Source organism: Myxocyprinus asiaticus, chromosome 50 (assembly GCF_019703515.2).
Source record: "Myxocyprinus asiaticus isolate MX2 ecotype Aquarium Trade chromosome 50, UBuf_Myxa_2, whole genome shotgun sequence".
Taxonomy (NCBI): Eukaryota; Metazoa; Chordata; class Actinopteri; order Cypriniformes; family Catostomidae; genus Myxocyprinus; species Myxocyprinus asiaticus.
In genome coordinates this window covers 13,227,501-13,249,832 of record NC_059393.1, presented here as the reverse complement: position 1 = coordinate 13,249,832, position 22,332 = coordinate 13,227,501, and the positions used below count along the sequence as shown (strand labels likewise).

Below are 22,332 nucleotides of genomic sequence, written 5' to 3'. Positions count from 1 at the left end.
GACAAGATGCATCGTGATGCATCGAGAATCGTTTTATAATCGAAACGTTACCCTCTGAATCGTAATCGAATCATGAGGCAAGTGAAGATTCAAACCTATATTAAAAAGTATGAATGTATTATAATCATACAGTGAAGACCAGTAGTAGTTTTATGTTGCATTTCATTCTGAATGTTTACTTGAATACTTGATAGCCTACTGCTGTTAAAAACTTCACTGAATTTTCTTAATTTGTATTTTTTGTTCTATTATTTTTAATCTATTTCTATTTATTGCTGTCTTTAATTTTATTTTATTTTTTATTACTGACTGTTTACTGGTCTTGAATAATTAAGAACTTGAAACCATTCTTCCATAATTAATATATAGTTAGTTTTATTATTTGTTGTGGTTTGGAAGCTTGTATTGAGAATCGTCAAATTTCACTACCGACTACTGAAATTTTGGTATTGTGATAATGTATAGCCTTTAATGTACATAGTAGATCTTGCTGCAATAACATGATGAAAAAGTAGATCTCATTCCATTGAACTATGTGCATCCCTGCTGTAAATGATGGCGATGGAGGCTTTCCTTTATTTGACTACCATACGCAACATAAAATAATTACCATAATGACAATATGAGCCCCTACCCAGTGCAGTTTACATTTCAAGTTCAAGGAAATCCACTGTTAAAAAGACAAGTTTTTTTTTTTAAGTTCAATAAATGCATGATGTTTCCAAAGTCAATGAGTAATCGTGTTAAATAATCGTGATCTCAACACTGACCAAAATAATCGTGATAATGATTTTTGCCATAATCGAGCAGCCCTAGTTACATGCAAAGCACCAAACACGTCTAGGCATATTACAAATGGTCTGACCACAGATAAACCCACTTTTACTACTCACCCAGCTTAATTACTGTAGGTTGATTACTTAAAAAGCGACACTCACTATGTGCAACCAAATCCATAAATGAGTTCATAACCTTCTACACTACAGTGATGGTAGCAGGCTCTCTCTCCTTTGGTCAAAAAAATCAAGTTTTAATGTGCAACAAGACCCATAGACCTCTGCTTAGCTGCAGGGAACATCTTGCATAATGCAAATATATGCAATTACAGATTTACACCCTAGATTTTTTTTTTTTTTTTTTTCCAGTCAATTTATCAGAAAAGACTAATTCAACATGTCAAACTGAAAGATCTAATATGTACCATGTAAACAATTATTCAAATGAATTGTGGTGCTCTTGAAATCTCATAATGCAGTGCTGCAAAGTACAGACAAATAAAAGGTTACAAAGGTTTAGCAGAGGAAAGCACAAGACTTAAGAGGTTTAGGACTTAGGAATGAGTAGATTTAGAGGTTTGAGACATTTATTTTGCCTACTTACACATATCAGCACAATTCACCAACTGTTAAGTATTAAAGCCACTCCAATCACACAACATTTACATTGTTCCCATATGCGAAAACATGCATTAGTGGATTTTCTTGCAAAATATTGTGGTTGATAAATCAGAAAAGATTAACACAGTAAAATGCATGATAAATACTAAATCTTTGCGATAAGTTTCAGCTTGCACACAGACTCTCCTGCCAATGCTAAGCTCAGCCCAGCTAACAACATCAACATAGCTCCACAAAACAGCTCGATTAACACTCACCGAGTGCCTGGATTGTGGAAACATCATGTCAGTTTTTGTCTTCGGGGTCTTGCCTTCTTCTCTTTAAAGAACAGTGAAGCGGTTTGAAGAGACGAGGTTTATATAGTGCCTGTATTTTCTTTGTTTGGTCGCTAGCTGAGGCTCTTGTGGCAGCTACAGGCAGCTCGCGCTGCTGCTATGGCAATAAAGCAGCCTGATGTGTGCCGCACCGAGCGCGCTCTTTAACACGCATTCGGCATGGAAAAAGATCCGTAGACGATTTGCTGGAGGAGTCTGTTGGGTTTATGTTGTAGTTTTCTTCCTTTTGCAGGTTGAGAATGAGCTCAGATGAGGACTCGTCTCTCCTCCCTGGTTGGAGAAAATCAAGTGGCTGGCTGTGCAAAAGTGGAGTTTTGGGAGGTGACGGCTGCCTGCTGCTGCTGTTGTCTGTATGGAAGGTGTGGGTAAAAGAGGACGCGTTTCAAACCCTTGTGAACTGCCCTACCATGGCCACATCCACACCAGCCCGTTTTCAGTTTACTAATGTCATCGTTTTCCAAAGTATTGATCTTAAAGGGATAGTTCATCCAAAAATGAAAATTCTCTCATCATTTACTCACCCTCATGCCATCCAGATGTGTATGACTTTCTTTCTTCTGCAAACACAAATTAAGATCTTTAGAAGAATATCTCAGCTCTGTAGGTCCATACAATGCAAGTGAATGGGTGCCAAAATATTGAAGCTCCAGAATCCACATAAAGGCAACATAAAAGTACTCCATATTAAATCCATGTGTCCAGACATGATATAAAAGGTGTGGGTGAGTAATAGATCATTATTTAAGTCATTTTTTATCATAAATTCTCCTCTCTGCCCAGTAGGGGAAGATATGTACGAAGAATGTGAATCACCAAAATCAGGAGAAAGAGAAAGTGAAGGAAAAAGGACTTACATTTTGATCTGTTTCTCACACACACCTATTATATCGCTTCAGAAGACATGGATTTATCAACCAGAGTTGTCTTGAGTACTTTTATGTTGCCCTAATGTGGACTTTGAAGCTTCAAAATTATGGCACCCATTCACTTGCATTGTATAAGAACTGAAATATTCTTCTAAAGATCTTCATTTGTGTTCTGCTGAAGAAAGAATGTCATACACTTCTGGAATGGCATGAGGGTGAGTAAATGATGAGAGAATTTTCATTTTTGGGTGAACTAACCCTTAAATCACAGCAGCGCCATCTTTGATTTTTAACAGGAATGACAACGAGGCTGTGAGGGATAGACTTACTCTCGTCATTGGGCTGTACTGTAGTTAAAAGTGTTTTGGGATCGTTCCGTGGACAAAACATTGAAAAAATATCTTTCCAAGAACATTCAGTAGACAAAAAACTATCAGAAAAATCTATCAGATGGGATCTAGGAGCTTTATACATCTTTATACTGTGTGTGCCATTAAAGGGACGGTAAGTCTATCCCTCACAGCCTCATTTTCATTCACGTTGAAAAATTAAATATGGCGCTAGCGTGAATAAGGTCTATGCGTTAATGGAGAGCGTTTTCCAAACGATGGGGGGGGAACGCCATTGTAGTGTGGATGGGAGTATTAAACGTTGTGAAATTAAAGCATTTCATACGAAAACATATTAGTGTGGACGTGTCCTTTAAAAGCATTTTTGGGCATTAAAGACACCTACGACGCTCCAAACATGCTGTTCAAACGTTTTAATTGAATATTTGAATTTTGAACAATGCTGTTCAAACATTCCAATCGAATATTCAAATAATGCTGTTCAAACCTTCTTATCGAATATTCAGATTCCAAATAATGCTGTTCAGACGTTCAAATCGAATATTCAAATTTCAAATAATGCTGTTCAAACGATGAAGTCGAATATTCAGATTTTGAATATTGGATTCAAACCTTACAACAGCATGTTTGGAGCATCGTACATTTAATAACGCATGCCTGTTTTTGTGTACCGGTCTAAAATGTTTTTAGTCGATGATGTGATGTTTAGCATATCAAATTTGTAAAACATTGTCAAAAAAAAAAAAACAAAAAAAAAAAAGAATTGTGGCTCCATAGTGCTTATACTTTAGCTGTTTTTTTCAGCATCTAGCACCACTTTTTTTTAAACAGCCGGTCAATTAAATAAAGAACGTCATCTCAAGACACTGTGTCCTGATATATGGGTTGCATGTAGCTTTTTTAGCGCAAGTATGCGTTTGGTCTAAACAGCCCCTATGATACACAAAATGCTGTCTAGGTAGGGAGCTCACTAGATTTTGAGACACAACCCGTGTTCGTGTGGTTAGGTAAAATTGCAAACCCATGCCTAGTGTCAAACTGTAAACTTTATCAATTATTCTGTCCAAAAATCTAATTTTTCTTACATTTTTGATTTCATTATTTTATAGACTCTTATGAAAACTGACCATGGTAACCACATTCCTCAGTTCAATAACTTTATCAACATAAATGTTTATATCAAGTAAAACCAAAAGTAATATGGAATCTCTTTCAACCAGGGCATTAATTTCAGAATCTTTATTTTATTTTTTGAAGAACGTGAAGAGTAACCCAATTAAGTCAAGTTTTATTTTAGTAGTATATGCAAACGATGTGGAAAATATGGTTACAAATAGTAGATAAGGGGAATTACCATGTAAACAGTGGTGTGAAATAGAATAAACCAGTCAAGATATAGACCTAGCATTTGATGTTTTCAAATTTAGTCAAAATGCAGACTTTGACCACTCCAGACAATTTCAGGTGTTACAACCCTGTTTTGCATACATTGTGTTATCACTGTCCACCTTTATCAAGAAACTGACTTCGAGACAAACGCAACTATTAGACGACATCTTGCTCAGCTTTCATGAAAGTAATGATGTAAATGAAGCCCAGCACAAACCCAAAAGTATAGGAACAAATTTTATTCCAATTTAAAATGGATATTTTTTTCTTTAAAGGAGAAGGCTATGAAAGTCATTTTCATGTATGAATGAGGTTCAGGCAACAGTGGTTGAAATGAAACATACAAAAGAGAAATGTCTAAAATACTGTAAATGAACAATAATTAAGCCCCTTGTCAGCAGGGTTTTACGTTAATACGGTTTCTCCTTTACCCAACCCTCTCCACCAAAAACAAACACATGCAATTTAAATGTAATTTCTTTTAAAAACAGCAGTTTGTCATCTTTAATCTTAAATACAGAATAAAATTGTCCTTTTCCTGTTGAGTTATTTACCATAATCACATACTTAATGTTTATGTTTTAAAAACAGGACCATAAAATACACAAGTCCTTTTTAAATGATTTCCACAACATTGGCACTTGTAAAGAGTCTGGTTCTACAAATCAAAGGGATTGGCACACTCAATATAGTACATCATTTACATTTGGTATGCTTTTAAAAAAAAAAAAAAAAAAAAAAGAAAAATAAAAGAGCAACCAACCAAACAAGAAATACATTACAAAGTAATACAATACTTTGATTTTATACACCACTACACAAGTTTATTTTTAACCTGTTTTATCAAAAACAAAATGTATTATATTAAAGTGTCCTACATACAAGTGTTCAGGTAATGCATCGACATCAAAAAAAAAAAAAAAAAAAAAAAAGATAGCTTCATATTGTACGCATCCATCACAACGTGAACCTCAAGCAAAAGTATAATTTCTATTCATTAGTGTTTGCATCTCTCAAAGTACCTGGAACAAGTTTGGAGGAACAGATACATCATGAGAGTGGAGTCCATTCCATTACTACGAACTGCAGAGTAGGTTCAGTGCATTGACCCAGGGAGGAAAAAAATACATCAACCTTCACCATAAACTGTTGATAATGACAAAAAAAAAAAAACACCAGCTGAACAGCATGTTGATGGACAACACTTCAGTAATCAAAGCTATTTTTACCATCTGCACAACATATTCTGATATTAAGTACTGAAGTACAGCAAAATGGGTACGAAATGACCGGCTGTAGTGTTTTCTGTTGGATAAAGAATGAAAAGTTTGGTGTTTCTCAGGTGTAGATTGGCCTAGCCCTTTAAAATAATGCCTGTATGTACAAGCTTCAAACATCCACACGTCCAAAAATGCTGTCATAATTTGCAGGTCCTCTACTTTTAATTACAACAAAAGAGTTCGAAATTGGCAAATTTGCAAATGACAGTACCATCCCATCCAAGTAAATATACAGTTTAATATGGAGTACAAAGATTTACCCAAAAACATTACTGTATGCAAATTTTGGATGTTTGAGATACCAAAAACAAACGAAAAAATAAAATAAATAAAAAGGCAGCTTAACTGGCCTGGCACGGGAGGGTTGTTCAGTTAAGAATTTGATGGTCTGACAATTTGGCAAACAAACGCAAAATGCAATAAAAAGGTTCAAATGTATACTGTGTACGTTAAGAAATCTTAAGTAAATATTAATTAGAAATGCAACGATTGGCAAATATATACAGCTATGTTTGTGGGAAAACGTGTACGAACTGCACCTTTGAAAGCAAGTTGTGCACCGAACCGACACTTTGAAAACAAATAAGTTGTCACAAATAGAGAAACCTCGTAAAATACATTCAATTACGGGTAAAACAAACTTGTGAAATTTTACTCGCCAATAAGTGACTATTGTGGTTCAAATATTTTGTTTGTATCTTCTCAAGTTCAACGTAGATTCGCATTTTATTAAGCTATTATTATCTTGCGATATATTACAAAGCAAATATGACAAAATAAGACCTGTTCATCTGCGTGCCACGTGTGCAATAAATCTATCGCAAGTTGGCGGAAAACAGTAAAATGTAGGGTGTGCCGTAAACTGACTGGTAAACGGGCCTCAACAGAAATGCATTCAACCATAGTGTCCCCAAAACCATATATGGCAAAAATGCGCTGCACCACTTATACACAAAATATACATCGTTTACCGCCACCAAGAAAAGCAGTTAATCCTCATCTTAAACCCTTAAATTTACAGAATTAACCTGATAATACTTTGGAGAAAGCAGTCCATCTAAATGCATTAACTTACTCTATGAAATTATACCGAATAAACACATTTTCTTAAGAGGACTCTATCCATTTCAAAGATCGCGAGGGCTCACATAGCCAGAAATATCTTTAATTTCAAGGTGTTCCCTGGATGCTTTGCAAAATGAACCTACGGCAATGGCACATGACTCCCCTGGCGTCACCACACTATCCCTGATTCAGATACCCACTTCGGCGTACCTATTGCTCTATAGTCTTCATAGAGTCCTTTCATTCTGTCAGCTCTGCCCATAATTAGCCCTTGTAATGAAAGTATGAAAACACACCTGAATTACATTAAGACAAAAAAAGCCAGCTATGAAACATACTAGCTATGGAATCCAAAATCTATCAAGCGAGAACGAAGATATGGTACTACGAAACCGAGAGCAAACTCTCAAATTACAAAAAAGCAAGCAGAGACCAGTTAAGAATTCAACCACTGATAAATTCTCAATTTCCTATTTGCATAAAGCGACGTTCATGAAATGGAAATTCAACTTCCCATTTTCAAGCATTTCAAATATTCAAAAAAGAACAGAGCTCTGACAATCAATTACGAAATACCAAAAGAAAAGTAGATCACTTGCCAATGGATTTTTTTTTTTTTTTTTTTACAGCAGTAGAGACTCAATCCCCGCTTTCATTGTAGTGCGGTCACGCGGAAAAGAGAGTCCAATTATCCACATTATATCTGGTCCATAAATTACTTAAAATAAAATAATCTAATTGATTTCACCCTATTTAGCATTTTTGTGTTGTACTGCGTTGCCCAAAGAGGTGTCATCCAACGCGGAACAAATATATTTACGAACATTTGAATCACTGGATTTTTTCTATTCTATGAAAATTCCAGAAAACAAAATCCACGCAAATATTCACGTTATACTGTGTAGAAACTTGAATGAATAGGCTGGGAAATCAATTATTTTGATTTCTTTGGTCAAAGACCAAACATTAAACTATTTGTGAAGAAGCATGTAAACAAAATCTAAATTTTTCGCAAACTTCCGTAAATATCTTTGAATAATAGCTCTATCCCTTTAACTGTACTGACTATATACCTCAATACTGGCAAATATCGGACTGAAGGAAACTGTATAACTCTAAAAAGAAAAGTTTTGTGAATACAAGGATCCGGGTAGTATGGCAAATGTCGCAAACAATTTCGGGTAGGAGAAGCTTTGTTAAGAGTTGTAAAAACAATCAAATTACATTTAGAAAACTTGTGTGGTTTACGTTACTCATTTATATTACAGAAAAGAGACATGTGGTGCACCATCTCTTTTCAAAGTACTCCAGTAGTGATGGAAAAACTTGAATCTCCATACATCACCCCTAATATAGTATTACATCAAATCTAATCTCCAATAGTGTCATAGCATCTGTTGGCAAAACTAACACCTGGTTGAATTCAGTGATACGGGGTGAAGTTTAGACTCAATGTAGCGCACAGGATGACCTGTGGTGTCTGTCCTTCAAGAATCTTGCCCATTCTTCATTATGGATGCGTGCATCTCCACCCAAAGTGTTTTCGTTAAGTTCGTACCTCAGTTCCACTCAGGTAGAGCTCACCTGCAGCCCATCTATAGAGCAGATTAATGCTCTTTATCATTAGGCACCACTTAAGTGGCCCAGCCCTCATGTTTAACCGAGGGCCAATGAGGAAGAGAAGATGATAAAGCTTTTAACTGGAGTGGTACACCAAGTGTCAACACTCATCCAGAGAGAAAAACAAGCAAATAAAAAGGACTAAGAACATGAAGATCCAGTGCCTAATGGGGTGAAGCTGTCAATTCTTGTGCATGTGTGTAATACATAGGTGTGTAGTGCTTTCGGCCATGTGTGGGCTGCAGGTGTCTCTCTCCCTTTCTGTCTCTCTCACACCAGGTTATACTCTTTGAGGTTGTGCTGCAGGATGGTATCCTTGACCGCTGCAAAGACGAAGCGGATGTTTTCAGTGTCTGTAGCACAAGTGAAATGCGAGTAGATGATCTTGTCGCTGTCCGGGTTCAGGTCTACAAACATCTTCAGGATGAACTCGCGCCCTGCCTGGGCGTCCCTCTGCGGACCTGTGAGATGGTGGAGAGGTTAGTAATAACTTCAATAAGTTCTTATCTCAGCTAAGCATGATGACTGAGAACTAAGATAGAAAATTTGCTCTAAGACGTAAACTACTAATTTAAAAATATATTTGTAAAATCAAAATGAGGTAAAATGAAAAACTAAAAAGCTGACTAAAATGAAACAAAAACAAATGTGTTTATCACATGACGACAGGGTTATCTGCAAAATCCATTTGAGACAAATTCTGGAAATAAATCTGTTTCTCTCTTAACTAAAATAAAATATGAAAAAATTAAAATGGAACTAACAATGCATTGTTTAAACCAACTAAAAACAGTAATTTAAGTAAATGTAAAAAAATAGCATTCAAATAAAAAAATGTGAAAAATGAGACTATCAATACAGATAGATGGATCATAATGACACGCAAGGGTTCAGACTTTTTTTTTTTTTTTACGTTTAACTGTGTGTAACTTGAAACTACATATTAAAAACAACATTTGTGTGGCAAAATACTAGAAAAAAAGTTATATGTGATTCAACGGCCAAAGATGTCCATCAGACGCATGTGTACATAGATCAACAATTAAAAAAAAGTGAAGATGGAATGCAAGAATGTTTCCTGTGTGAATGCCACCTTAGGGTGGAGGAAGTGACATCTTCCACAATCTTATGTTGTTGTTTTTTTCATTCCATCAACACACTTCATTGCAGTTCACATGTATACCACAAGCTGTCACTGCAGGCTTCCTTTGAAACTTAAATTGTAAGGGGCATTTACCATCGAATTCAGGGAAATAGTCCACCAGGTGAGAGTACATGATCTTCTCCTCCAGCAGGTCCTTCTTGTTGAGGAATAGTATGACTGAAGAATTCTGGAACCAGGGGTAGGTGATGATTGTGCGAAACAGCGCTTTGCTCTCCTCCATTCGATTCTGAATGATTTAAAACCAAAAAGTCCATAAGGAGAGGATGGCCATGCTTTGCTTGCATTAAGGGTTAATGCATCATTGAGCATCATACGGTGGTTGGATGTAGATTATACTATAGCTAATGGGGTTCTATAGTCATCACTGGCCACAGAGCTCTACAGGAAACGACTACTAGGAACATGGTTTTTCAAACAGCTTTTACACCATTTGCAAACTAATTATCAAATGAACCTCAGGGAAACTGATTTGCAGAACTCCAGAAGAAAAAAAAAAAAGAAAACTAAAAAGTGATGTCATTACCAATCCATTTGCACATGTACTGTGGTAAAACCCATAGTTTTAGGATGTGTACCATGATAATACCATAATTATGGATGTGTCCCGTTATTTTGAGGATGTGCACCATGGTAATACCATAGTTAAGGACAGGTACCTCATTTTTAGGACGCGTACCGTGGTAATACCACAGTTTAGGACATGTACGATAATTTTTAGGATGAGTACAATGGTAATACCATAGTTAAGGACATGTGCCTCATTTTAAGGATGAGTATCATGGTAATACCATAATTTATGATGCGTACCATGTAATACCATAGTTTAGGACATGTCCCATAATTTTTTGGATGTGTATCGTGATAATACCATAGTTAAGGACATGTACCTAATTTTTAGGATGTGTACTGTGGTCAGGGTTGGGGAGTAACAGAATACATGTAACGGGATTACGTATTTAAAATACAAAATATAAGTAACTGTATTCCACTACAGTTACAATTTAAATCATTGGTAATTAAAATACAGTTACATTCAAAAAGTATTTTGATTACTGAAGAGATTACTTTGCATTTTATTGTCATTTGTTTAATTTAATATTTAGTCCTTTCAGATGGAAAACATTTATACATATAAATGATGCGATCCAAAGTGCATTTGAACAGCAGTGAAACACTTTCTTATGATATGTTACATTCATACGAGCAGACAGAGAAGTAAGTTTGAAGTAATTTTGGAGCAGAAGAAATAGAAATAAACCTTGTGTAAATTGTCAGCTTTACGATAAACTAAAATGATATTTCTAGCTATTTTACAAGCACGTTACCAGGCACGATCATATTTTTTTAACAAGAATATTCACGTTGGATCATAATTTCTTTTTTTCTAGTAAGACCTTTGATATTAGAGCAAAAATCATATTCTTGATAGATAATTTTTGTATTGTTTTCCTGTAAAAAATATCTAAAAATCCTTAAAACAAGGGACAACACCGGTGTGAAATTTTATACCGGGTAAAAGGGGGAAACATTATGAATGGAACTTCCAGTATCAAAGCAATAGCCTAACGAATAGAATAGCCTTAAAGAAAGAACAGTTGCCAAATGAAGAGTTTGCGACCCATGATAAATGAACCTAAATAATGCATTGAAAGCCAGATGTTCTTTACCAACGTATCAAATAACACAGGAGGCAAAGTATGCACACTGACATAAGACGTTTAATTGCAGGTAGCGAATATAATATGCATCGTGGGTAACTGTAAGATGTCTCTGACTCGGAATGACGCAACTGGGCCAATTTGGTTGCTTAGGAGACCTGGCTGGAGTCACTCAGCACGCCCTGGGATTCGAACTAGCGAACTACAGGGGTGGTAGCCAGCGTCTTTTACCAGCTACCCAGGCCCCCATGCACTTTTTTTTAAAATTTATTTTAGTTGAAATCAAGCTTCCTTGCGTTACTGTGTAAGCTATTGCTTAATGAAAATTACCCCATATTACCACTTGGCATCAACCAGCTATAATACCGGTGTTAGTCAGTTTGAACGTGAACACCGCATCGGTGTGAAAATTATGATAACGTGGCAAGTCTATAGGACGTGTACCATGGTAAAACCAGATTGTAGGATGTGTACAATGGTAATACCAGTTTTTAGGATGTGTACCATGGTAATGCCAAAGTTTTTGGGTCATGCGCACTGATAATACTATATTTTCATTGGACATGTACCATGGTATTACCTTCTGATGCCATCACTGTACCATGGTACTGCCACAGTGCTTTTTGTAAGGGTCAAAATAAGGGCTGACTTTGTAATTAAACAGTAATATTGGGTTAACGAGAAACATTACAGGTATTGCTTAAAATTGCTATATTTCACATGAAGAAAACAAAATCATTCATAATTCACTCAACCATCTGAACAATATCCTTGTTCTCAAGATAATAATCCTTCATTTGTGGTGTCAATTTTGCTTGGACGCTATGTGAGATGAACCAATTGGTTTAGATGAGGGTGTTCAGTCTAATAAAATCCTTAAGGGTCTGGATCTAGGTCAACTTTCTCTTCCACATACTTAAACCAGTTTAGAAACAGAAAATAAAAAAAATCTTCAATTACCTCATTGTCAGACTCAACAAGGACCTGGTCGTATTCACTCAGGGCAACCAGGAACATAATGGACGTGACATTCTCAAAGCAGTGGATCCACTTCCTGCGCTCTGATCTTTGCCCTCCAACATCCACCATCCTGAGATGGAGGTAAGAAAGTATGAGTAGACATAAATAGAACTACAAAAATGATGAAGCAGAGAAAAGGTTACCAATACCCCTTTTCCACTGACACAGTGCTGTTGCCCAGTCTGGCCCCATTCCACGCGTTTCTACTAAAGAAAAGGTGGGTGGGATAAAATCAATCTGTCTACACCTTCCTTCCTTCCTTTTTTTTTTTTTTTGCTGCACAGATACCTGCCAGGGAATACTTTTCTGATTGTTTTTTTAATATCTCATGTGTTAATTAATATGAATTTTATTCGTCATACATTTAAATAATGTTTTTATTTGTAAATTAACGGCTACATAAAAGACAGCTTGTGGTGGCATGAAAAAAGCAGAATTACTTCGAATGTTAAGATAGATTTTCAAAATTAAGAGATTGCAAACGAAGACCATGTGGCATGGTTTGTTTGAGGAAAGTTTATGTAGTAAGTCATTTGTGTCATCATTCAGTTTTCAAGTCGGTTGAAAAGCCGAACGGTTCTGAAACAGGTTTGCAGGTCCCTAGGCCGTGTACCAGCTCCAGTGCCAACAAAATTTCAGTGGAAGAGAGGTACTAGATTAATCGAAGACTAAATGATCCCGTTTACACTCCTAGATGGTTCTAACATAGCATTTCATTGCACAATTGAATTGGGGACAATAATGCGTTCTGACAGAACTGATTCATTACCAATCGCAAATTAAATGTAGAGACCTTGCGTGCCAACTACGATTTAAACTGTAAAAAAGTTGCCAAGTTTGAATCATTTCAAACTGTCCACTTCAATGAACTGATTCAAAAAAAACTGTGGATTCATTTATTTGTTAAGCAGTTCAGAATAAAAATGTAAAATAAAAAACATTGCAAACATGTTAATTCAACATGCTAGCATGAAGCAAGAGGAAACCTTTCGAGTTGAGCCATGTTGTAAGCAAAGTTATTTCTGGTGCCAGGGTGCGTAGGAGACCTTGCGTGCCACTAAAAACAAATAGGTAGTCTCCTCAAAGATGGAAATCACTTGCCATACAAAATTAGATAATTTTCAAAAATCATATGTCTGTTGTCTTTGCATTAACATTTTGCCAAAAAAAAAAAAAAATCACGAGGTTAATCTCACTACATCTGGACTTCATTCTTGCAGACATTAAGATTAATTTGGACCAGTGTGTGTTTTCCAGGTTATCAATGGTTTGGATAATAGAATCGGACTTGAGTGTTTATAATGACCCAAACAACAGCAGCTCTAAACATGACAGCAGAGGCAGGATGTCACCAATTCAATACTAAATGTCGAATTACAGGACCATTCAAATGAGAGTGGAGCTGGACAATTTGAGGGTGAATTTACGTCTCTGTAGTCATGTAGTCAAGTATGGGGTAGGGTTGGGCAATACAGAATTTTCACAGTATATTTGTGACAATTTTGCTGGCAATATAACACTAAAATCATTGTGATATTTACAATGTTGCTTAATGTGCGACATTACGTTTTCTAAATAGCCTAATGACACGTAAGTTTGCAATCCTTCCATGCCTCGTGACTCATGAGTTTTAGTGTTGTTAAGGCCGATATTGTAATAGCAACTATGATTTAAACTAAAAGAGTTGCCAAGTTTGAATCATTTCCATGAATCAGTTCAAACTGTCCACTTCAATGAACCGATTAAAAAAAAACTGTGGATTAATTTATTTGTTTGCATCACTCAAATATTTACAGAAGTCCCTGCATGTCATTTTTCATGTATTGAAATGCTTTAGTAAAATATAAATATTATATTTATAGTTTATAGCATGTAGTTGTTGAAAAAACAAATTGAAGCCATTTGAATGCAAATACATATAGAGACATATCAAATAGTCAAAAAGCTGAAAAATTTATTTTTAGCTATGTTGCCCAACCCTAATATAGAGCCACTCTTCGTCAGTTCTGACATACATGGCATGGAATGAAACAGTGAGTCTTTTAAACTGTACATTTCTCAGTAAGGATGCAAAACTAAAACACAAACGCTTGTAGACATGCCACAAAGAAATAGAGAAGTGTACGGTTTCAGATGCACTCTGAGATACATAACATCCACACAAAGACAAGGAGAAATGTACATGACAGAGCTGGGAGAAAGATGAGATGGAGTGAATGAGGGAAAGCAAGCATGTTCACAGACTTTGCCACAGTATTAGTAAAGCCCCAGGACAGATAGCAAAAACAGATACGCAACTGAAAAGATGAGTCTGTATATATGAAGCATGAGAATATTAAAATTAAACACTTAAAGGCCTATTTACAACAAGATTGCAAACTTGACTTGAACTTTGAATCAAAACAATGCATTTCTGGACATTTTCACACCGTGAATGAAAATTTGTCAAACAACAGAATAATATTTTTTTCCTGAAGGGAGGAGAGAAAAAAAAAAAAAAAAAACTCATGGACCAATAAGATATCATCTTTTGGGTCATGTGACTGGAACCAGTACTACTGATAGGCAGCTGTCAATGGGGCTGACAGCTGCTGATATTGTTAGTTTCCAATTACTCAAAGTAGTAACAAAATGAGCAAAAAAATAGAACAATGGCAAATACGAAAACAAGAGCAAATCAGAAATTCAATCAAAACGGAAAGGTTAGATACCATAGCTTCTCACCTGATTGGCTGTGTGGAGAATACAGTCCTTTCCTCAGGACTGATTCTCTGCCCGCTTGCACGATTATTTCAAAATTAATTCCAAATGCTCAATTACTGAAAATTGTGAGTGGTTTGTCGCTCACTGAAACAGTAAATGGGACACTTTAGAACATAAAGCAAAAACAGTGAGCGGGAAAAGTTACGAAGTTTGTCTATGGTAAGTAAGGGACAGTCTAAAAATTCCACAAACTGTGCTAAAATGCCAGTGTCCAAGCATTCATTCAATTGACTTGCATAGTCTAACTTAAACGCTGCTATTGAAAAAGCATTTTCTCATTCTAAAGGTTGCAGTAGACAGCCGGCATAATGGCTCACTTTCTACATTTGAAGCCAACATGTCCAATTATGAGTTCAGTGTTCAATTATTGTAGTAAAAAAAAAATTGCTGAAATTTTACCAAGATATTATTTTCATATTGTAAAGGTTGTAGAAAGCTGCTATTAGATATGCTGATTTACTCTAGTTGAGATTTTCCCAGGATGTGGAATTATACATATACAGCATTCCATTTTTTTTATTTTTATATAATAACAATAATAATACAATGCAAGTTAGTCATTCACACCACTGGCTGCCTGCTACAACTTTTGCAGTGTATAAATTACATCTTGATGAATTTTAGTGCCATTTTGTCTTAAATAATTGAATACTGCATCCATATAATTAGATATACTTGGAAAATCTATCCATTGGCAGCAACCGGAACCCTTTACCATTTTTTAGCACAGTTTGTGGACTTTAAGACGGTCCTTTACGCAATAGATGAACCATGAGACCACAGATGAACATCGTACCTAAAACTAACTTTTCCCGCTCACTGTTTTTACTCTCTCTGTTATAAAGTTTCCTGTTACTGTTTTCCTGAGAGAGAAAACACTCCAGATGATTTAGTTTTTCAGTCAGTGACCTTTTGGCATGGATTTTGATACAATCAGTGAACCAATCCTGAAGAAAGGACTAGGTCTCATTCACACAGCCAATCAGGTGAGAAGCTACCCTTTCAGTTTCGACTGAATTGCTGTTGTGTTTTCTGTCTTGCCATTGTGTTTTCTGAATTACTGTTGTGTTTTCTAACCTGTTGTTTTGTTTCTGGATTTGGTGTTATGTTTTCTGATTTGCTCTGATTTGATTTGTTTTTTTTTTGGATTTGCCATTGTGTTTTATGATTTGTTCATTCAGAAACACATCGTTATTTTGTCTTTGGATTTGCCATTGTGTTTTGCACTTCACGGCCACCGTAATTATTTCTAACAGTACACCACTATTATTATGTTGGCTTGACAAAACCAACATACTGTTATTCTACAAACTTTGTTCATAGTTTTTTCAAAATATCTACCACTTACTCCTCCTAGAGCATTCAAACTACATCCACCAAACTTGGCACAGACCTTAAAGGTGCACTCAGTAACTTTTTGTTCATGTCATGTTGGACTTACAGTGACACCTAGTGGTGTGGATGCTGCATCATTCAAAATCAAGTTTTCAGTTACAGATTCCATTGTAGAAATTCACTATTCACAATCAGCCACGATTAATTTAATCCAAGAGTGAAAGTGTCCAATAACAATAATTTGTTTGCGTGGCTAGCGGGTGTGCAGATGTCCAGAAGCGAGATCCAAAGAGCGTCGACTTGAGGTGAGTGAAGTCAATGAACAGAACTTGAATGAGGTAATTCCCACCGCCATACGCACTAAAAATTGCTCTGCCAGGAGTGACTGTGAGGTGCAAAAGTTTCGCCGAACCTCCAGCCCCAGCAACGTGAAAGCAGTCCCTGGGAAGCCGCGTTCAGACTTCCTGGCCATTACTCCGTCATTTCCTCTAACACTCCGTCATTTTTCTCACTCACTCTGTCATTTTTTTATACTCTTCCCCTTCCAATTACCTCCCAGATATGCTGCTTCATTTCCATTTTTAAAAGAATACAATGGCACTGTTAAAGGGATGAAATGGTAATGGAGTTATTTTTTTAATTTTGTTTTTTTTAAAAGGAACAGGATAGTAATATTTCAGTACCGTCACAACGGTTACTGAGATTAAGCGAGTAGTATTCAGCTGGTCATGTGATTCTAATATTGCAGCCCCCATGAGGGTGCCTTTGACCATGTAGAATTAAACTGTTTTTATAAGGTTACTGATATGACTAGAGTTCTCATCTCATGTGAGTAGTCATGATTTTATACATGTTTCAAAATTGCAATTTATTTCTTGAGTAAACTTTTTTTAAAGGGGAAAAATTACTGAGTGCACCTTTAAGAATGTTCTGGAACAGTGTGCCATGTCTTTTCTAACCGGTCGCACTTACGGTTTTTGCACAGTGGATGATCAAATATTGGGGGAAAAAAGCATAGACTTACTTTGAGAGAATGTTTTAATGGGCCAACAGAACACTCATGTTAATTCAAATGTAAACAAACCCATACAAGGCCTTTAATCTGCTTTAAGTTGCTTTTACTCTGTGTCCAAGTAGCTGGCATCTTACTGCAATGCCTGTATAACCATAAAAGTTAACTTTTAAAACTAGTTTAAACTTTTAAACTTTCTAGGAAGCTTTGTAAAGCCCACGTTCAAGTTTCTCTTGACAAACTTTACCCATCTAGTTGTAATTATAAATCTCAAAATATAGTTATATCATGCCATCACTACAGTATTGCATTACAGCAAGTGAAATTTGTACTGTCAGATGCCTTGTATTTTGCATTTCAGTAAAATTGTTAATTGTGATTTTGAGAACAAAATGGCTTAAATTCTGTTTCTCACCCACACCTATCATATTGCTTCTGAAGATATGGATTTAAACACTGGAGTCATATGGATTACATTTATGTTTCGTTTATTACATTTTTGGAGCTACAATGGTCTGATCACCATTCACTTGCATTGTATGGATTTACAGAGCCGAGTTATTTTTCTAAAAATCTTCACTTGTTTTCTGCTGAAGATAGAACGTCATACACATCTGGGATGACATGAGGGTAAGTAAATGAGAATTTTCATTTATGAGTGAACTATTCCTTTAAAACTACCCCCAAAATAAAAATTCAAAAGCTAGAATATGGGCCATTCCAAGCTTAGCCACTCATATAAAAGGGTAAAGCTCAATGTTCCTAAATTAATTAAAAACTGCAAAAATTCAATGGAGATTCTAGCTAAAACAGAAGGGAATAATCACAACAATTCTCAGCTGTGCTATTTTCTTTTTTTTTTTTTTTACTATACCTGCAAAACAGCTCACTCTGTGAAAACATAACAGTAGGACTTTATTATATGTAGGCAACACAGTCTCGCTACCTCAGTCTCTAGTGACCAGGCATAGAGCTTTGATAAATGGACTCCTTCAGGAGCTACAACCTAAAATAAAGCCTCTTCAGCCAGCCTCCATTCCTGCAGGAGGTATAACTGACCTACTTACGAGGATAAGCTCTCTTATTCTGAAGGACGAGGAACCGACGATAGAAAAAGATGATTCAACCCTCGTAAAGAACGCTTAAATAGTTGGGGTTGAGGAGCTTGACCATGTAGGTTACCTAACCAAAATACTTAACCTTACTGTTTCATAATATCATCTACAGATTATTTGCATCAACACATAGGTGTCAAGCTAAAACGATTAATGCCTCCAAAAGGTGGCAGGTATACCTTGACATTTAAGTGGAATGTGACCCTACCACCTCCTGAGCAGTTAAGCAGTTCAGAATAAAAATGTAAAATAAAAAACATTGCAAACATGTTAATTCAACATGTCTAGCATGAAGCAAGAGGAAACCTTTCGAGTTGAGCCATGTTGTAAGCAAAGTTATTTCTGGTGCCAGGGTGCGTAGGAGGGGTTTGACATGCTGGCTTCCAATTGATTTGCAGGCTTTTGCGATCACCTCGGTTCAGATTCTATCGCTCTCATCTCTGCTCTACATAAGGGGGTTTGTGCAGGCTTTCTCGTTGAGGCATCACCTGCCAAGCTGCAGTTGATAGACGTTCCCCTATGCAGGTCTGAACTCAAACTCCTGCCTGTGTGGTAATGTTTTTTTTTTTATTATTTTTTATGTGGAATGTATTTGAATTCCAGCCAATCATTTGCAATGTTTAATAGGTTAATGTACCTGTATTTCTTGTTCTTGTCAAAGAACACAAACTCCTGGCCTCCAAGATTACAAACGGACTAGTAAAAACACTCAACTGTGAGTGAGGTCTTAAGATCATACTTCACAGACTATCAATTATAAGATTGGAATACAGAACGTCTGGTACTGCAACACCAAGTCAATTCCAATTAAATATATTTATATGCAAAATTATATATACACAAAAGGTTTTATATGGTCTCGGTAATAGTCCTGACTTAATCCCGTAAGCGGGTGTGGAAATAATTAATCCATTAGGCTTGGCTCTCAAATATCACAACTTTAGGGGCTGCAAATTATACAATTAGAATACTTCAAAAACAAGTCAATTCCACAACCTAAAAATAAACAAAAATACAGGCTTTAGTACAATATCATTAGTACGAGTGGTGAAATTATGAATCCTGTAATAGCAAATGCACAGCTCTCGTGTACCGCTATTTCTTACACAATGAGTAATCATCTGCCAAGTCTTCACTACAGTATGATTGGTAACTTCATACCAATCATACTGCAGTCGGACTGATCCTGGGAAGGCTCACAGACTCGATACAAATATATTGTTGGTAGTAATCCTTTTGATGCAACAGATATCGCAAAAAGTGTTAGATCGAAAAAACAGTAGTAGTAATGCGAGTTAAAGGCTACTGTTAAACCACTGTTTTAATTTAATTTGTTTATATTTAAGGAAAATTTTACAATAAAATTTCTGCTTGGTGGCATTACAGATTTTGCAGTGGTATAAAAAAGAAAAGAAAAATGTGATTCTAGAACAAACCAAGTTTATTGGCGTATTGGTGTTGACTAATAAAATTTTGACCATAGAACCTGGTAATTGGAATAAAGATGAACCATTTAGGTTTAATAATTCTGGCAGACACAATCGTAACCCCAAAATGTATTGAAATATACTTGGAAAATGATCAAATACAAACCTGAAAATGTCTGATGATGCAAAGAGGATAAGGACTAATAGGCCGTTCGAACCGAACGTGTTCATACGCAACAAATAACAGAACAGTGTCTAGTGACACATTTTTAAAAGTTGGATTTCTTTAACTTGACGTCACCTAAACAACAGGGCCCTCCTGCATGCGATGTGGCTCAATGGTCAAAAACTAGTACATGTTTGCAAAGTCGGAAGCCAAACATTTTTCGGTTCGGCCCCTAAGGAGGACATTTATAGCAACTAACATCACAGAAGTAGATAGACGTTATGTGTAAAGTCACAAACTAATTAGAAATACAATAATTTTAACGTTGTTCAGTTTACCGAAGCAGACCAAAACAATGTCCCGATTCACAGCAACATGTAACATCAAAATTATGAAAAGAAAAAACTGGGGGAAGATCCATCTACATCATAATGTTCTACCTGAAAATGATGCTTTGCAAGTCGAAGGGATATTCAATAATCCCTGTGGTTGGGATGCGAACCCTAAGAACGTCTTGCTGAGTCGGCAGATATGATGGGTCTGCGATACGATCCAAATCACTTAGATAACTAGAGAGAGAAGGAAAGAGAGGAAGAAAGAATCAAGCATGGCAGCAGATCCCCTTTAAGAGCCCAAGAGCTTTGAAAGAGAATGCCATTCACATTCCTGGGATGCGACAGCACAACCTCCTGCTAACTCAGCAGACAATCCTTTTCAAAAGTTACAGGACCTTGACGTTGTTCAGGATTTTTTTTTTTTTTAAATGAACAGTTCACCCAAAAACGAAAATTCTCATCGTTTACTCACCCTTCCATTTCTGTTTTCAAAATGCAAAAGTGGCATTCAGCAGATGGAAAGATTTAGTTATTAAAGACTTAAAATTCAGTCAGTTTCTAACAGAAACCTATTATAAGACTTGGAATATAGCATGCAATATACTTGGAATATAGTGGACTACTTTCATGGTGCTTTTATGGTGTTTTTCATCGTTTTTGGAGCTTTTGCATTTCACTGAAAAATCAGCATACCGGTTAGGAATTTCATTGCAGAGGTGAGTTAATAATGACCGTTTTCATTTCTGAGTGAACTATTCCTTAAAAGATCAAGTTATGTCCCGGGTGGGCATGAGAATGCGATCAGGGAAGGCAGCAGTACAGTTGCAGCAGCAGGTTAAAGGTCAGGAGACAGCGGCGGCAGTGAGGGTGTGCCGTGGATCGGCGCTACCTGAAGATTATATTCTCCAGGTCAAAGGGATACTCTATGATGCCAGTGGTTGGCACTCGGACCCTCAGCACATCCTGCTGGCTGGGCACATATCCCGTAGACGATATGCGCTCTAAATCACTAAGGTAACTGTGGAATGAACCGGTGAGAAGACAGAGGCATGTACATGTGTGTGTATATATATATATATATATATATATATATATATATATATATATATATATATATATATATATATATATATATATATATATATATATATATATATATGTATGTATATATATATATATATATATGCAGAACTACACAATAACAAAACCCACACAGAATTTGAACACTCACATATTCTGTTGACTGTTTAGTAAATATCTGTGTAATGGATTTAAATACAATAAATCATTTATTTTGTGATTATGATCAGCTGACTGTACATTCCTTAATACTTTTTCAAAACACAAATTACAAAATAAATAAATAAATAAATAAAATAAACTAACCCGGAAGGGGTTGGGCATGTGTAGAATTTTTTCAAATTATTCGAGAAGAATTATATAGGTGCAGATTCCGTGTGGGTGTAACAATAAGGTAGCTATGATGCTCTTGTTGACATAAGTGTGATTTTACAGTTTTATAAAGACTCTAACTGTAATACTATATTTATACAGCTGTGACTTATTACATGTCTGACAACAAATAAAACTTGTAACAGACCTAAAGGAGAGATTTAGCATTCAAAACCACTCAATTCAAAGCAATTAAGTTGAAGAGAGTTAATGGCTCCTGACAGCACACACACTTACTATTTAGTGGAGTCAGAGAGCTGGTACTCTCGCCTGCGGTCATAGGCTTCCTGGATGCCTGGATCTGCCCAAAGCATCTTTATTGCATTGATGTAGGGCTGGTCAAATGAGCAAACCTTTTCCACATCAACCTCTCTCACCAGCAGAGCATTGGACTGAGGATAAACATATTATACTGTAAATGCAGCGCATTTTATGAAGCTGTTAAACCAAAAAAACAACAACAAAAAAAAAACACCCTCATTCTGTGCATCTTTGTGGAAAACAAAATGATAATTTTTATCGAATATCTTGGTCCATCTTTTCAATAGAAAAGCAGTTGATAGTGATTAGAGGTTGACTGAT

General features: G+C 36.1%; 3 protein-coding genes across 4 annotated transcripts in view; all 3 read right to left on the bottom strand.

Annotated features, from left to right (window-relative positions):
- The window catches only part of LOC127439318 (TLE family member 5-like), a 47,565-nt gene extending 45,446 nt beyond the window's left edge, over positions 1-2,119 (bottom strand). Inside the window, exon 1 of the mRNA XM_051695594.1 lies at positions 1,655-2,119. Coding sequence (XP_051551554.1) covers positions 1,655-1,681 — 27 coding nt within the window. The 5' untranslated portion in view covers positions 1,682-2,119. The remainder of the gene's footprint in view (positions 1-1,654) is intronic.
- Positions 1-22,332, bottom strand: part of LOC127439298 (C2 calcium-dependent domain-containing protein 4C-like) — a 416,605-nt gene that overhangs the window by 251,981 nt on the left and 142,292 nt on the right. The window lies entirely within an intron of this gene.
- LOC127439306 (guanine nucleotide-binding protein G(q) subunit alpha-like) overlaps positions 4,562-22,332 on the bottom strand; it is a 49,300-nt gene continuing 31,529 nt past the window's right edge. Inside the window, exons 3-7 of one of the 2 annotated variants that reach the window (XM_051695564.1) lie at positions 21,988-22,142; positions 21,188-21,316; positions 12,086-12,215; positions 9,540-9,693; positions 4,562-8,763 (exon numbers count right to left, since the gene is read on the bottom strand). In XM_051695564.1, the coding sequence (XP_051551524.1) occupies positions 8,573-8,763; positions 9,540-9,693; positions 12,086-12,215; positions 21,188-21,316; positions 21,988-22,142 (759 nt within the window). In that variant the 3' untranslated portion in view covers positions 4,562-8,572. Of the gene's footprint in view, positions 8,764-9,539; positions 9,694-12,085; positions 12,216-20,403; positions 20,533-21,187; positions 21,317-21,987; positions 22,143-22,332 lie in introns of both variants that reach the window. The other variant, XM_051695563.1, reaches the window with a different exon arrangement.